This window comes from Mchenga conophoros, linkage group LG23 (genome assembly GCF_057382185.1).
Source record: "Mchenga conophoros isolate Kocher_MC1m ecotype Shallow Benthic linkage group LG23, M_conophoros_male_GT1.1, whole genome shotgun sequence".
Classification (NCBI taxonomy): domain Eukaryota; kingdom Metazoa; phylum Chordata; class Actinopteri; order Cichliformes; family Cichlidae; genus Mchenga; species Mchenga conophoros.
The window spans coordinates 27,865,729-27,882,792 of NC_140547.1; the positions used below are offsets into that span (position 1 = coordinate 27,865,729).

Below are 17,064 nucleotides of genomic sequence, written 5' to 3' on the forward strand. Positions count from 1 at the left end.
GTTCGTGTATGTGAGGAAACGTGCATCACCTCTCCCATCTGCTGGCTGGTTGAGCTTGGCGCATGCGCAGTGCAGCTCTCCATCATTTCCAATATCCCAGTGTAGGAGAACCAGCAGAGGCAGAGAACTAATGGGTAGGCTGCTTATTCTTATTTTTCCTAAGCTTGCAGACGCACTGTTGCTCGCCCGTTTCGCTGTTTCGGCTCCGGTACGCATTCGCCGGGATGCCCGGGTAAGAACGGACAGTTTACGATTTGATTTGACGCAGACAGAAACGTTAGTGCCTGAAAAGCGTCTCTCTCTCTCCCTCTCTCTCCCTTCTTCTTCTTCGCTCTCCCCTCTGCAAACGCAACGGGCTTGCACGGCTGTTAGCTAGCATGCTAAGCTAACCCGTGCTAACTCGGCCTTACCCCTGGCCTTGCCTGCCCCCCTCCCCCTTTGGCTCGAAACCTCAACGACCGGGCCTAGCTGCTTCTTCTCTCTCTCTTTTTTTTACTTCGACAATTTGAAGTCGGAACCCCGGGCCTGCTGGTCCCCGGCATGCACGAACCCAGCTCCGCGGTTCCAATTAAATGCTGAAACGTTATTAGCGTAGCCGAGCTCGTCCTAATTCATTTTCGTTACAACAAGCTAGCTAAGCTAACGGCAGCTAGACAGCTGACGCTTGGCAGGCTAACCCCCCAGCTAGTTCAGCTAGTTCCTATACAGTGCATCAAAAAGGCAGTCAGACAGGACTGATCCCGCTTGTTGACACGGTCCCCTCTTAATGCGGAGGCCCCTCACACGATGGAGCCCGAGCTAATGGTTATTAAACCAACATTTGGCTCAGTTGATGAGCAGCCCCAGCTAATGTCCACCAGGCTAATTGGCTATTATCTAACGTTTAGGTTGTTTTGGTTGTGTACACAAGCGGTTGTCATCTTCCTCCGGCTTCGGGTGGGTAAAAAAAGTCTTGTCATTCAGGCTATGTGGCTGTCAACTTTGAAGGCTGCTGCAGGACAATATGGCTCATTTATCCCCGAAGCTTTCCTTAGCCAAATCCAGCAGGCAGGAGCTACAGCAAGATTTAAGTGCTGTGTTGAGAATTAATGGGTTTAATCTAGCCAGCGGTGGATATCTTATGGGTCAGGACAGCGTGTCTAACCTTTGTGGTGTTGCAGGTTTATGCTTAGCAAATAGAAGGTGCTTTGTGCTGGTAGCTCTTCACTTTCATGAAACTGGACAGCTGTAAATATAGATGGAAATTCACAAAAAAACCTTCATATTGAACATCTTAAGCGCAGTCTCGCAGCAGTTTATGAATTAGTTGCAACCTTTAATCTATTGATTAGTGTTTCATGTACTGTACTCATGTACTGATTTGTGTCAGTGTACGGCAGATTAATGTTTTCCACTTTAAAAAGGTGAAAGGCAATAGAAAAGTCTTTAGCGGCCCCTCATTTCTGTATACTTTTCTAGGAAATGGGAAATGTGTGCAAACATAAATGAAGATGCAGTATATAAAAATGGACCTGTACAGTTCTGTACAGTTCTGCTGGGCTTGAATGTCAATATCTGGTGTGACCACCTTTACTCTTCAACACAGTCTGAACTCTCTTAGGTAGCGTTCTTGTCATTTCTTTAAGTAGTCTTCTGGAATAGTTCTCCAGGATTCTTGAAGGACATTCAAAGCTTTTCTTTGGATGTTGGATGCCTTTGGTTCTGTTCTTAGTTATTATGAGGTCCGGGCTCTGGGGAGGCCAATCCATGACTGACAGTGTAGCATTTTGTTTTCTTTTAGTGCACTGGTAGTGTATTTGGGATCATTGGTGCATCAAAATCAGACTTCTCTGCATTCATACTTGTTTTACCAACAGTTTCGACAAGATTTCCCACATCAGTGGCTGAAATCTAGTCCCAAACCATGATAGAACCACTCACAGTTGTACCTCTCTTTACATACTGGCAACAATTTGAAACAAAAATGTCAAATTTGGATTCATCACTCCGTAAGACCCGTTACAACTGATTTTCCAGGCAGCCCTTTTGTGATTTTGCATAAGAAAATGACTTTAATATACTGTTCATCTGCTGTAGGCCTTCCAAGTCTTCTTGTGTCCTCTACTTGTTCAGTTTCCTCAGATTTCTTTTAAGGACATGTTGCACACCATGCTGAGACAAACCAGCTAATAGCTCTTTGGGAATCAGTTTGTTACTTTTTGAACCTGTCAGTTTGTGTTATTGTTGGCATTTTTCATAGATTCGACTAAATAAATAAGGAAAAACTATGACTGGACTGAACCCCAGTGGGGAAAAAAAAACATTAAATGCCCAAAGAAAAACTTTGGGAGACCTCCAGAAAGCCTGGAGAACTATTGTTCAAGCTTTAAAAAATAGCAAAGTCTGGCTCATCTGAAGCAAAATATAAAGAAATAAGGGGTGGCTGAAGATTTTCACAATACTCAGGTATAGGTTTAGGTAGGGCTGTTCGATATAACGATATATACCGGATGACGATATAAAAACGTCTATCGTTTAATTTTACGCTATCGTTTATTTTGTGGTGTCGCAAAATAAACTGTTTACAGCAATTTTTTTTTTTTATCGTTTTGATGGTCAATGTAGTGGCTATATTAATTTCTTAAAGTTCTCTCTTTCTCTTTTATTTAATATAACCACACTAGGGACGGACAAGCGCCTGTATTTATGCGTTGACGTTAGCCACAACGACAGTAAAACCATTGCATCACGTGTCCGCTTGTTTATTTTCCACATAAACCCTTCACAATAAAGCTCAAGATCCTGTTGAGACTTTTCAAAATAAACTGAATCACGTGAAAGAGTATGCAGAGTATTTTCGGATGAGAAGCAAAAAAGAGCCGCCAGGTGCTAAAAATAAACCTTAGACTCAAACGTTAGAACAGGCTTTTCCCCGCAGCACACTGTGTAATAAATACTCACAAAGAAAACGGCGGCCGTTACAACCTATGTCTAAAAATGTATAGTTTCATGCATCGGTTAAAACACTCGACTCCAGGTACATGACACCCAGCTGGAAACACTCCACGTAAGTCGAGCTGCCCGAGATTCACAGAATTTACAAAAAAAAAAATGTTAAATTTTTGTGATTTATATCGTCATCGGGACGATAGATGTCTTATATCAGGATATGAGAATTTGGTCATATCGCACAGCCCTTGGTTTAGGTACTAAAAGCTACTGTACAAGTTTAGAAATAATACAATACAAACACAATGCAAACATGAAATATACCATCTATTGAAATACATTGCTTATAAAGTTGTGCGACCTACCACAAAAAATCCCTATAATTTGTGTCTTTGTACATCAACAAATAAGTCTCTTTTTGTGACACTTTCATGTTTCGCTGTGAAAAAACTCTCAAAAACTGTCTGCATCTGAAAACCCTCTCAACATTTTTTCTTAATTAAGGGGAAAAAAATGACAATAAGTAGTTCTTTGAATGCACAGATATCTCATCTAAATAATGGGTAAGAGCATTTCTACCTGTAATTTTTCCTCTTCATATGTATGTTTACCTGGACTCTAATTTTCAGACTTTAATGGGATTAAAAGCCCAAACAGAATAAAAATGCTCCATATAAACACCTGACATCTGACGTAGGCTCACTTTGTTGTAATTAGGGTACTTTTTCCAGTACCGATACACAGGCACCAACTTTCTGCTAATACCATGTACTAAAACAGTACTTTTGTTAATGAAACTGTCGTTCTTACTGTGAGGAACATTTGGGAAACTGTTATGTAGATATACAACAAATTTTTCTGGCACAACTTCACCTAATTCCAAGGTGCATGAAGAAGACAAAGATCTGATGACATGAAGACTCCAGCGACACTTAAAGTATTAGGGAACAACTTTATTGGTTTTATTTTAGATTTTATTGTATTGTCAAAGATTATGTAATTGCGTTTGGGGCTATGGCAATGCATTTGCGACTTTTACATCAGACTATTCCTAAATTAAAGACGTCTAAAAACAGTGGTATAATCTTTTTCATGCATTGACCTCATAAACTTGGTAAATTTTTTGCTGCGTTCTATCAGCTTGTGTCCTGCATCATAAATGCTTGTGGAGGTATGTTTCTCCAAGCTGGTGCTCTGTAATGACCTTATCTTTAAGAGTAAAAAGTGAAATAAAAAGTTGAAACAAATGTACTTAAAACCATAAATATTCAATTCAAGGAGAGATTTGACTTTCACGTCAGTATTTTTGAAAATGTGCTCTATGGCTTTATTTAAATGTGGATGGAGGTATGTTTCTCCACAACTGCTAAATGGCATTGTTTTTCCTAGCTGAACTGGTCCTTTTAACTTAATTATATACAGACTATGAGAGTTATGAGCAACTCCATAATTTATGTTCTTTTCTGTCATGAAAATTTAGAGTTTAAAAAGAATTATTTTCGAAATACATTTAAAACAGAGAATGATAATTCAGACATACATGCAATATTCATAATTCTAACAGTTAAAAACAACACAATAATGAGGCACAACAATAAAAAGACCATTTTAATCCAATTTCAGACAGTTCATTAAATCACATGCCAAAAAGACTGAAATAAAAGACAAGATATTGAGGAAGATGAATGCATGATGTATTAGTGGCTTTGCATGTGCAAGGAAATGATGAAATAAACATAGTATGTACAAAAGGAAAAATAAATGGATTTATAACAAATCTCTAAAATCTCTCTCGCTCTCCATCTATCTATTTGTGAATAATTGTTGTGTGTGTGACATCACACAACGTTTTGTTCAGATTTGCCCACCTGTTAAGATGGAGATGGGATAAATGCAGACATATGCCATAGTCAAAATGTGCAAAATAATTATATATAAATGTAGTAGAGGCCACTTTGTGCTCCTAGTTAGAGTGAGCACTGCATGTATCTCTGTATGCAAGTATTTCTGCTAGAAAGAGAGAGGATGGCTGCAATTTTAAGAAATCTGCCAAATTTATACTAAACAAGCTGTCCATTTGCATAAAGGCAGCTTTTTTTTAAGTACTTTTTACCACTCCTAAAAAACAAAACAACAACAATTTTTCAAGCTGTACTGGTCCTCTTCAATGAGTTTATTATATACCAACTCTGTGAGTTAAGAGTAAGCCAATAATGGAAATAGCTGTGCTGAAAAGACTAAGAATTTCCAAATGCAGTGTTGTTCTTGTGTTTCATTTTTAAAATTATTGCTAAATAGGTGGACAACAAAAGGAAAATGCTGTTGTTAAAGTCACATATGCATAAAGTATTCATGACTATTCAAGTTTGTCAGATACTGCATAGAGAAGACCTTTGGAAGGGTGTTTCTCCTCTTATGAAAAAAAAGGGTTTCTGTGATTATTAATAAACTCTTTAGTGATTAAAATCAATGGTGGGCACATTGGTGCCAAAAGACCATCCATATCTGAATTTCGGGATTTTTATTCAAACATCTGCCAAAAATATGAAATTAAACAAAAAAGCTGTTGAGAAAGACGAGTGGATGACGTATTTGTGACTTTTACAAAGAAAGCAGTGTAAAAGATGCTTTTCACGTTTTTAAATTTGCTGTTCTGGTAGCTTGATAAAGACTCTTGTGGGCTTTTTACCACCAGGAATTTTTTAATTTTTTTTTTTGTTAAATTGTGAATAACACAAAAAATCCTGCTGATGTCTATTCTGGGGGGAAAAAATTGTTCACTTCACCTGGGGTCATGCTTTCAGTCGTGACACTGCCACTGCTCTTCCATAGATTCTCATTTTAAAATTAAAAGCCAGCATCATATAAAAAGCAGACTCTGGCATCTTTATCCCCTCACCACTCAACCAGTTACAGCAGGATGCTGGAGGTCTCTTTGTGTTCAAAGGGAGTTCTTCCTCCCTACTGTTGCCCAGTAGGGATCATCGGATTGTTGGGGTTCTCCCTCTAGTACTGAAGGGTCTTTACCTTACAATACAAGGAGGCTTATTGTGAATTTTCAGTCTACTTTTAGCCTCAAATACAGATGAGGGGTTCATGCTGTGGAGCTCCAAACCTCCAGCGTTGCCTTCCCGCTGCGTTTTCCACACCAGTTTCTCTCAGCAGCCTCGTGTGCTTCCTGTAATGAGAAAATGCTCACTCACTTGTTAATGGGGTTTGACTTCATCTAGTTTTTTGTTTGTTGTTTGTTTGTTTTTTTACAGTTGAACTGATTGGTTGAAATCAACCTGTGCAGACACACATTTTACTTTGCCATTGGTTATGTCAGACCCTGTGTAATACCAGTAAGACTAACGGATCATCTATTTTAATGCTTCCGCTGGACTGTGACTGTGCTCCCTTGATTTTTACAGTTCCCAAAACAACTACTCCACCACTGTTATCTCTTCTAATTGGCTTTATTAATTTGTCACTCTGCAAAGACCTTAAGTCTTCCAGTGGGTTATGTGCTCCATTCAAACTTACCAGAGTCCAAATGCTGGCAAACTGGCGTTGCGTGCTCCTAAAGTCGTTTGGAGCTCATGTTCTGACCTGAATTGTGAGTTGGCGAGTAAATGTTGTCGGCTCCTAGATAAAGCTTTTCCTCTTTCTCCTTTTCTTGTCCCGATGACTAAAGATCGGTCAGAGACAGGTTGTCGTTAGAGTTGAGTGAAAGTCCAGCTCAGGCATGAACAAAGCAAAGAAATCTACCTCTTGACCTAATAATGAAATGCACACAGGCCACTTTGTCTGATCATATTCTTTAATATTTGGACACTGACGGAGAACGTTTTCATTTACATAAGCTGCCATCTTTAATGGACCACAAATTTAGTTACTCGAGGATCTTTGGCTGTGTTTCTGCTCGTCTTTTTTTTTCTTTAATGTGATTTCTTATCTAAAACAGTTTGTAATTTTTTTTACTTATTTCCTATTGAGGGTGCATTTCTTCCTTTTGTACCACATTAACTTTTTCCCTCTCTTGTTCTCTACTGTTTTGGTGACGTGTGCAGCTGGATTCACTCCAAACTGTAAAATTCCCATCACATTCAAGTACATGCACTTTTGGATGTGTGAGATTGACCTTTCTGGGTTTTTCCATACAAATCTGAGTTGGCATATTTAAAAAGGGGTTGCAACATTTACCTTCATTTTGTGAATACTTTCAGTTACAGGTCCTCAGAGTAGATAAACATAGTTTGAAATCTGCCGTTTTTTTAAATGTTTTTTTAATTTTATTTTTACCAGCCCTGATAGCTCAGTAAAATAAATGACCATATGGCCAAATAAATACCTTTAACAGCTAGAAACAAATTTGAAGTCAAAATAAATACAATCAAGTAAAATTATTATAGATTTCAATGAAAACTTTGAGTAATAACAGAGAAAAAGTTCATGGAAAATAAAACAGAATACAATTAACCTACTAAACGCACTAGTGGAAAGTGTGGTGCAAGAAAGCATGAAGTTGTGATATATACCTTTCATACAGAACCTAATTTTAGCAAATATTCACTTCTGAAAATCTGGATGGCGATACTTTAAAGAAAAAAGTAAAAAATTATTTTCATCCACTGTTCAAGTTTTTGCTTGAGGTCTAACTTTATGCACTATAAGTTGAGAGATTTCCTCTCATATCTCTCTTCTATGGTTTAAGGAGACAAAGTAGGAAAACGAATTTCAAATACGTGTCTCTGTCCTTTTTTTTTTTCCATCCACAGTTGGTGTATTTTATACAACTGCATTGGTTTGACTGCTAGTGTTTGATCTCAGACAGTCCAGCTTGTAGCAGTTTTATCCACCTCCTCCTGCATCTCTATGTAGCCGGCAGAGCAGTAGGTGGCAGGGTGCACCTTCACTGTTCCCCAAATTCACATCAGGAGTTAGAGACAGGTAGAGGTAGCTTTAGTAGGTGTGCTTTATTGAAGGCTGGGAGCCTTTATGCATCTTCCTCATTGTTCTCTTCGTGACCACCACTGCTATAAACAGCTGGCAGGAGAAAATACAAACAGCCCGAGATGGTGAATCATACTTCTTGTGTCTTCCACGTGGTATCTCCAGCTGCTGCAGCCATGATGTGCAGTTATGTTTCGGGAACTCAGCTCTGCTGTCACCTATGACTAAGAAAACACACTTTCATCATGTTCAAGCAGCAAAGGAAACGCACAAAAATGGGTTTCATTTCCTTTTCCCGCTGTTTTTTGTACTTTAGGTTTAAGGAAATCCTCTGTAAAAAGACACGTTTTTCTTAACCCTCCTGGTTGGGAGTCCTTGCTGACAGCGAGGACATTACTTGACCACTTGGAAGACGTCGAACTTGTAGATTTTAACCTAGGTGGATAGAAATTTACCATTCCTGTGATATCTTTGGTGAAGTTGTAGCCCTCAAGCTTTACAGTCTACCAGAACACAGCATTTGTTTGGGACAGCATAGCATATGCTGTATTCACATGTACCCTGTTTTTTGTAGTGCAGATGTGTACTGATACTACTGGTATGTGCATTAGCATGGCTGCTAATGACAGCAACTTTCATGTAGAAAGTTGTAGTTTGGAATAGGGCTGCTCAATTAATCGAATTTTAATCTCGATTACGATCTGGGCTTTCAACGATCATTAAAAATGACTGAGCCGATTATTAGCCCCTCCCTCGTGCTTTACTCTCGCGCTGCTCCGTGTGGGAAATCGAGCGCACCTCTTTGCATTTCGAACACGTGTCACAACAATTAAGAGCAGCGGTCTCCAACCTTTTTTGCGCCACGGACCAGTTTATGCCCGACAATATTTTCATGGACCGGCCTTTAAGGTGTCACGGATAAATACAACAAAATAAAACTAGTACAGGTACCGAAAAAAAAATTTATTCATAACACATGTGAAAAGACCCAGGAAAACTGAGTAAACGATAACGAAATAACGCTGAAAACCGATAAAAACCCTAAAAACTATACATTTCACACCTGAGCCTCAACTCTCGCGGCCTGGTACCAAACGACTCACGGACCGGTCCGAGGCCTGGGGGTTGGGGACCGCTGATTAAGAGGACCCGAGGGAACCTCGGAAAGCTAAGCAGAAGTTATTTGGAGAGGAGAGTGACTGCCGTTGGTTGAAAAGAGAGGTAAAAAAACTTCAGTGGTGTGGAAACATTATGCCCATATGGAAAAGATATATATAAATCTTATAAAGTTTATATCTGTCTTGTGTGAAACTTGTATGAAAAGCATATAAGAGTGAAAACAGATATAAGATCCCTTGAAAAATTATATAATGAAACTTGTATGTTTTGGATACTTACTAAAACAATGTATGAAAGTAATGAGAAAGTGGCCACTTTCATGAGTAAATCATATAAGTTTTTACTATTTCTTTTCCATATGGGTGGGTTCGCGGAGTCAGATGTGGATCAAGTAGACATAGGCTGTGTCCCAATTCAGGGTCTGCACGCTTGAAGTACGCATTTTAAGTGCGGTTACGTCACCGCCACGCGACGACTGCTGTCCCAATTCGAAGTGTACTTCAAATGCATACTCCAAATGCGCCATCGATTTCCCCAAATATCAAGCGTGGTCCGGTGCACGCTTCGTGGTCCCATATATCCCACAATTCATAGCGCGGCGGTGGGTGTGGAGAATTTTGCTGCAAAATACGGCAGAAGGGAGCGGCCGAAGAGGGGTTTTTTTCCCCCAAACTTTATTGAACGTATAAAGCGAACAGTCAGTCATTCCAGTTCAGTTTGTACAGTAGACATACAAGGCAAATAAGAGTAACAATATACAGTACAATGAAATAATAAGGATAAATAAAAAAAGAAAAAAAAAGGGGGGGGGGGATGTGACAGACTTCATAACAACTTTGTACTTGAAAGTTGTGACATCTCATTCGTTAAACATTTCTGAATGAATTTCCCTAATAAGATGGAGCGGCCGAAGAGTGAACTGTCAAAAGTACTGAATATGACGTCACTTATTTATGTGCGAATGTTTAATAATTAAAGTCAGTCATATATCCACAAACACAACAATCTGAAATATATATATCTGACAATACTATAATATTGGCCATATTATATTTACATTACCACAGTGAGATGACTTTAGTCTCATGAACAACATTAACTAATTGTTATTTACTAACTAATCTTAAATAACTGTTCAGCACAGAAATGAAGCCCAACAATCATGTTTTACAGTCCCGTGGTCTCAGCCTCAGATACTCAACTAATCAAAGTGATGTCATGACAAAAATGAATGACTAACAAAACATTTTTCTCCTTCATTTCTGTCAAACAAAGCTGTATGTTCCCTGTCTCGCGGTTAGTATCATGGTTGCTAGGCAACCTGAACAGCGCGACGAAGCGTATACCGTCCTATTTCACAAGCCTCTCACTTCTGCACTTCTCGTACTTATAGTATGCACCGTACGTAGTGCGCGTACTTCAAGCGTGCAGACCTTGAATTGGGACACAGCTATAGTGTGTAAACTTTGCTACAGTGTCGTAGCTGCACCACAGAGCAACACTGCAAAGTTCACTAAACATAGATGTTTACATTTTTCATTTATTTTTTATATTGCAAACATTTGCACTGTTATCAGTATTTGCACACTATTTTATATTATTTTTTGACAATCTTTAAAGTCATTATTCAATACATTGTTATTGTTAAATAAATATCGTCAAATAATCGAGATCTCAATTTCAGTGAAAATAACCGTGACTTATCACTTTTTGCCATAATCGAGCAGCCCTAGTTTGGAAAGCATGTAAATAGTTTGATATCAGTTTGAGAAAGATTTTTTTTTTTTTTTTTGTTCGTCCATGATTGCCAAGACTTGAGAGAACATTTTTCGAAAGTGAAATGTGGTTGTCCATAATAATTATATGTGTGGTTTGAGAGAAATTGATAAAATCCTGTTTACGTTTGATTTTTTTTTTCCCTTAAATTTTATATTTATGCAGGGTTCAACATAAAAAGTGGCCGAATCTTTGGAGCCAGTAATCATTAGTTTTTAATGATTAGTTTTTATTACCGTCAGTATTTTCACAATGAAATGCCAATGGAAATCAAACCACCCATATGGATTGTTTAAATGTAACAAAAAACTGTTTTGTTTGTTTGGTTGTTATTGTTTTTTAACTGCTTCCATCTACTTTTTACACGGCAGCAGCTTAGTAATTTAAGTAGAAGCTAAAATGGAAAATGGAAACTGTCTGCTTGCAGTTAAACTGATCTTTGTCCATCCAACGGCTGGAGCCATGGACTGGTCGCCAATCTGGCGCAGACTTAAAACACTCAAACCAGAGACAACCATTCACAGTCACACTTATGGGCAATTTAGAATCATCAATTAACCTAACCCCTATAACGGCATGCCTTTGGACTGTTGGAGAAAGCTGGAGTACCCAGAGAGTACCCACGCAAACACGGGGAGAACGTGTGAACTCCACACCGAAAGGCCCCAGGCACGTGGTAGAATCGAACTCAGGACCTTCCTGGTGTGAAGCAGCACTGCTAAACACTACCTGATAGTTCTCTAAATCTGTAAAAATTTCTTGTAAACTTGATGCAGGCTAACAGCTGCCTCTCTTTTAGAGCCTATGATGTATGATTTTCAAGACTGGTACAGATATTTAAAAATTTAATCGACCAATACTTTGTTGCTCAGTTAGATGAAGACAAAACAGATTCCCCTAACGTTTGTTATGTATATTTATTTTTAACTCCTTTACATGCATTTTACTTTACGTACTAACTGCAGTGGAAGTATCAGTCTGCTAATAAATGATGTTAGCAATAAATGATGTTATTTTTATGCGATAAGCTAACAGTACGTAAAGTAATTTTAATTGGCTTTATTTTGGGGGAATTTAAAGTGATCGACCTGCCCCAGTGGGGGGGTAACTGTTAACACTGTTATTGTTATGTAAGCTTTTGTAATTCATGTGGTATGACTGCAGCATGCCTTAGAGATGATCCCAAAAAACTGATCCATGAAGCTAGTTCGTGCATAAGAAGAAATTCTAAAGAAGGGTAAACCAAAAATAAGAAAAGGAGTAGGATTGTGTTAAGCGAATAAGATTAACTGCTGATCAAAATAATAGAGGTGGGAATCACCATACATCCCACGATACGATATTATCACAATACTTAACGCACAATACGATATTATTGCAATTTTTTAAAAATATTTTGCGATATTCAGATTCTGTACATAAAGGTAAACTTTATCAATATTCATTTTATCTAATATCAAAGTCTCGCACTCAGTCTTTCTCTCATTTCAGTCAGTTTTATTGTTGACAAACTTGAACGGTTTGTATTACAGTCTAGTCCAACTTAACTGAATGCAACCATCTGGTACAATTATAGCTATTCTGAACTATGCAATTTATGAAAACTATGCAGCCCCTTCAGCAACTGAAGAATTTGAAAGTAAATTAAAACAAAATATAATTTTACATTAAATAAAAAGGTTTTAAACTTAATTAAAATAAAACATGTCTTAAATTAAAATAAGTAAACTGTCATGTTTATTGCTGCCAAAAAAAAGTTAAATACATTTGGACAGTGAAGGAATGTCAGGATTCTTGCTCAGAAAAAGGATCAACATGCTCTGAAGTCAGAGCGTGTTCCAGTCCACAAAAACTTTTTTTGTAACAAAATATCGATTTCTGCTGTCCCTGTATCGATACATTATTAGCAAACAAAATATCACGATACTACACAGTATCGATTTTTTTCCCCCACCCCTACAAAATAATCATGCTTATGAATTTTTGTGTTGTAGAGTAGCTCTCGGTGGTTGGTAATTTAAAAGTGTTTGATTGAGATCAGGCCCATGATTTTACGAGTCTGCATCTTTCCAATTTGAGGGAATAATACAAGAGAGCATGCCTCAAAAAAACAGCATTTATAAAAGCCAAAGATGTCTTCAAATAGCAACGCTGCACTGGGCTCCTACAGGGAAGCATAATTCATTTTTCCCTCCAGTGTGAACCCAACGGTAGAAACGATGTCTTCTCTAGACTTAGACTTATGTTAAATTAGATTTTAACTATGCAACAGAGGTTTCTCCTTTTGCTGTCGTGTCTTTTCAGATAAACTGTGTATGTTTAACTGCCACCTCTTTCTTTTCTTTCTTTCTTTCTTTTTTTTTTTTTTTTAAACCGTTCTTCCTCTGTGGTGGTGTCACTGAGTTTGGTCTCAGTTATGAGTCAGCAGCACCAGCGGCTGAGAGGAAGCTTTGCATGGAGCTCCATCACTCACAGGCTCTATTCAGCCTGATTACCAGCTTTGACGGGCTTCTCCTACTGTCTGATAGGGAGACGGGGGGAAGCTGACAAAACTGCTGCAGTTTTTTTTTTTTTTTTTTTTCTTTATATAGACTTGAATGTTGAGGCAAGATTAAAGACCTGTTGTTATGAAAGCGGTTAGGATAAATGAAAGCATTTTCAACAATCAATTGCTGTGTAAACCTTCGTCTAATATTTAGGCGATTAAGCTACAGACTCCTAGTAAGGATACTGGTATTGGTTCTGGTACCAAACAGCTGATGTTGGTTTTCTTGCAGCGAGATGTTACTACTTCTAGTAGCCAGGCTTTCTTTGCATTAGCTCGCTTGACAAAACGTAAAACCCCAGTAAGAGTTAATGTGTATCACAATGCTGGTTATCACCTTTCTTTGTTAAGACCTTGATTATACTTTGCTACAGACATGGACCATTGGAGACTCGAGAGCTGAGCTATAATTCCTGTTCCATTTCTTAGAAGGTCGCAGAATAACTCAAGTTTTCTGGCTCAAGTTTCTGAGCTGCAAAGAGGAGTTCATCTTGTCAAGAACAGTCGTGTATTCATGAATTAATATTTTTTGTCTCCCTCTTGGTGAAGTCATTGATTTGTAATCTGTACATTAAAGCTTTGAAACTTTAAACTTGCTTTAAACATTAAAAGCTAGTCTTTTGCTTGCGGTCTGACTCCATCTCATAGCCTGAAGACCCAAAATTAACTACATTCTGGTCTACATCATGTTTGCAGACTGTTTGTGGATTTTGCTTGTATTAAAAGCACACTTCTTGTCATTCTGCATTTTTATTGGTCCACTATATGTATGTCACATTACAGCAAGCACCAAGGCTCCCCCGACGGGCATGCTTGCGCTGTTCTTTGACGGGTAACTGTCCTTGCATTGCGCAGTGGTGCTGTTGTTGTGTTGAAGGTGAAAGACCTTTAATAAAGTATGCACCTTGGTTTTACTATTACTTTTACTCAATATCCTACTCATAGACCAAGAACTCTTTATAATCTGTGGTCAACTATAATTCCCGGACTCTTAGTAGTACATTTACAATTGCTTTGGTCTCTGAATGATAGCAATAGTCATCATTAATGTCTGTGAAGGTTCTCAGTCATCCAGGTCATCGTAGTCAAAGGAGCTTGCAAAGAAAAGCATCTGGACTTCTTTAAGTTGCTTGAAGATGTTTCACCTCTCATCCGAGAAGCTTCTTCAGTTCTAAGGTCAAATGGTGGGGAGTCCCAGATTTAAACCTAGTGGGAGTGACCCCCCAAAGAGGGACAAAAGGACCCCCTGATGATCCTCTAATCGCCTGAGCCAAGGTGTGAAACTGGGTGTGGGTCACAATCAGCCAGGGTTTCTAATTTTGACCATAATTTACAAGGTCAAATTAGTGTTTTACTCAGTATGGCTTGAAATTGGTGTCTGAGCACATAAACTCATCAGGAAAATGTTTTCTGAGGTCACTCTACAGATGCAAGGGGTTTTCTTCCCCTAGACTTCTATAGGCAGTCCTCTTTGCAGAGTCAGAGAGTTCGCCTCCTAATGCTCATTAAATAGAATGCAGTTGTAAGACAAATCTGCATCGGCTTCACTTTTCAGAGCCAGGAGCTACAGATATCTCTTCCAGCTTTTTGGGTCAGGAACCAACTGATATCGACATATCAGAGTGGCCCCACCCTAATTTTAACTGTCCATTGAGCCACGAGAAATTATTTAGATATAACTGCAGAGTTTTGTTATTCCCTGTATTTCCCCGTATCGCCCCAAAGTAAATTAGAGTGCATCATGGGGGTTAAATTTCTTAAATTAGTTCTGAACAATAGGCTTTGTGGCTTAGATATTACCTTTTTACTCTCCCCTCCAAAAAGAGGGAGTATGTAATTAGTTCCGTTTGTCTGTCTGTGTTTTTGTTAGCAGTTTAGTCTTCACAGTTTACAAGATATAATTTTCAAATTTTATGTGATGGTAGATACCAACAACAGCTCAAGCTGATTTAATTTTCATGAAAATCAGGTCAAGGTGACACCAAATTTTAAAAAAACTTAAAAACTTTATATTACCCACAATTTCACAACAATATACTAGGCCTTCGGGTACATGAGTACCTGGATTGGGTAATTATTTGGCCTTGACCTTCATTGTTAGCACCCAAGGTAAAACTTAAACCTGGATACAAAAAATTTTTAAAAAATTAAAGAAGGAAACCATATCAAGTATAATGTTTCATGAACGGGCATGGGGAGGGCTGTACAACGGACTTTATCTTTTCAATGCAACGCCCTGCAGCTGAAGCCCTTGCCCTTCGGGGGAGTTGCGCTCTTGATGTGCTTTTGTTAACTAAGAAATCATTTTCTATTAGGGCTGTACGCCTGTTAAATATTTTTGATGTGTAATTCTTTGTTTCTTGTTCTTACACCTCTGTCTTTTCTCCTCTGCCCTCAAAGGAACCATGGGAATACCACTACCCAACTGCATTTGGGAACCAATATGTTGAACATGGTCCGCAACATGTCCGCCTGAGGGGAGCCTGTTCTGGGCGGTGAGAGACAAATGGTGAAAAATTAAAAGTAAAGCGACTCTCCCCTCAACGCACAGCCGATTCCTCACCCCAACCCCCCACCCCTCCTCCTTCTCCCCTCCTGAGTCGGATGGCTCCGAATGACGAGCTGCAGTAATGGAAGTCCACCCGCCGTTCAGCACCGTGGCCATGAAGCAGCTCAAAGGGTAGGGTCTGCCGTGAGCTCGCCTCACCCTACCCACCCTGCACCCCCATCCCCCATCAGCTCCACCTGAGAGCACACTCCCACTCTGAAGTGAATATTCATCATCCTGAACCCTCCCTCCTATCGCCACCTCGGCCACGGCTTTGGAAGACAAACATGACGCGCATTGCGAAGACACTGGTTGATGTCTGATATATATACCTCTGAGGTGTCGAGCGTAAAACCAGCGGAGCAATGAATGGCGGAAAGGACTGCGAGGCAGGAGATGAGAGGCAGGCCGTCCCTGTCCAGGTCCCCATTGGCTGGCAGCGCAAGACAGAGCATGGTGGAGGGGTCGTGTACATAAGGTAAGAAAATGAGATCAAAACCATCAGAGATTTCAAAGCAAACATGGCTACAGATTAAGAGAAATATATCTGTGAACCACTGCACATGTTCAGTACATTTAGACTGAAAGCTGTTTAATAAAATGTTTAAACTAATTATGGGCATGAATGTCATGATAATTTCTGGCTTTTAATGATTTCTTTAAGCTGTTCTTTGTTCTGGAATGATTGTATAGCATACATCTTTAATGACTTGATAAAACAAGTACTGGGTGCCCAAGTTTCAATTTATTTTGTATTTTCTCTAATCCACACACGGTCAAAAGTATATATAAATACAGGCTCTGTTATACTGTCTATATACTTGCATATATAGGGGATTTGGGAAGGCCATTTCAGAAACTTAGTTACATCTGAAATCCAAGTTTCATCCATCCACTTTTGATTTTTATCCACTTTGTGCAGTGCACCTTTACCACTGTCAGCAAAACAGGCCCAGAGAATGATGCTACCACCACCATGCTTGACAGTTGGTGCAGTGTTCTTGGGTTTGAAAGCCTCATCTTTACTCCAACTATAACTCAAGGCAACGATATAAGTTCAATCGTTGTCTTGCCACATAATAAACGTTAAAAAAAGAGGTCTATATTGGAGCAGGGGTTTCTTTCTCAATTGGCACCCTCTCTGGTGTTCCAGAGGTTTCCAGTTCATGTCAGGCTTGAACCTTGGTAGTTTCTGTGCTGTTTCTGAAGATCC

The 17,064-nt window shown here is 39.0% G+C and overlaps 1 protein-coding gene across 2 annotated transcripts in view; it reads left to right on the top strand.

Moving 5' to 3' along the window:
* mbd5 (methyl-CpG binding domain protein 5) overlaps positions 1 to 17,064 on the top strand; it is a 55,913-nt gene continuing 38,849 nt past the window's right edge. Inside the window, exons 1-2 of one of the 2 annotated variants that reach the window (XM_085264447.1) lie at positions 1 to 134; positions 15,704 to 16,329. In XM_085264447.1, the coding sequence (XP_085120573.1) occupies positions 16,217 to 16,329 (113 nt within the window). In that variant the 5' untranslated portion in view covers positions 1 to 134; positions 15,704 to 16,216. Of the gene's footprint in view, positions 233 to 15,703; positions 16,330 to 17,064 lie in introns of both variants that reach the window. The other variant, XM_085264448.1, reaches the window with a different exon arrangement.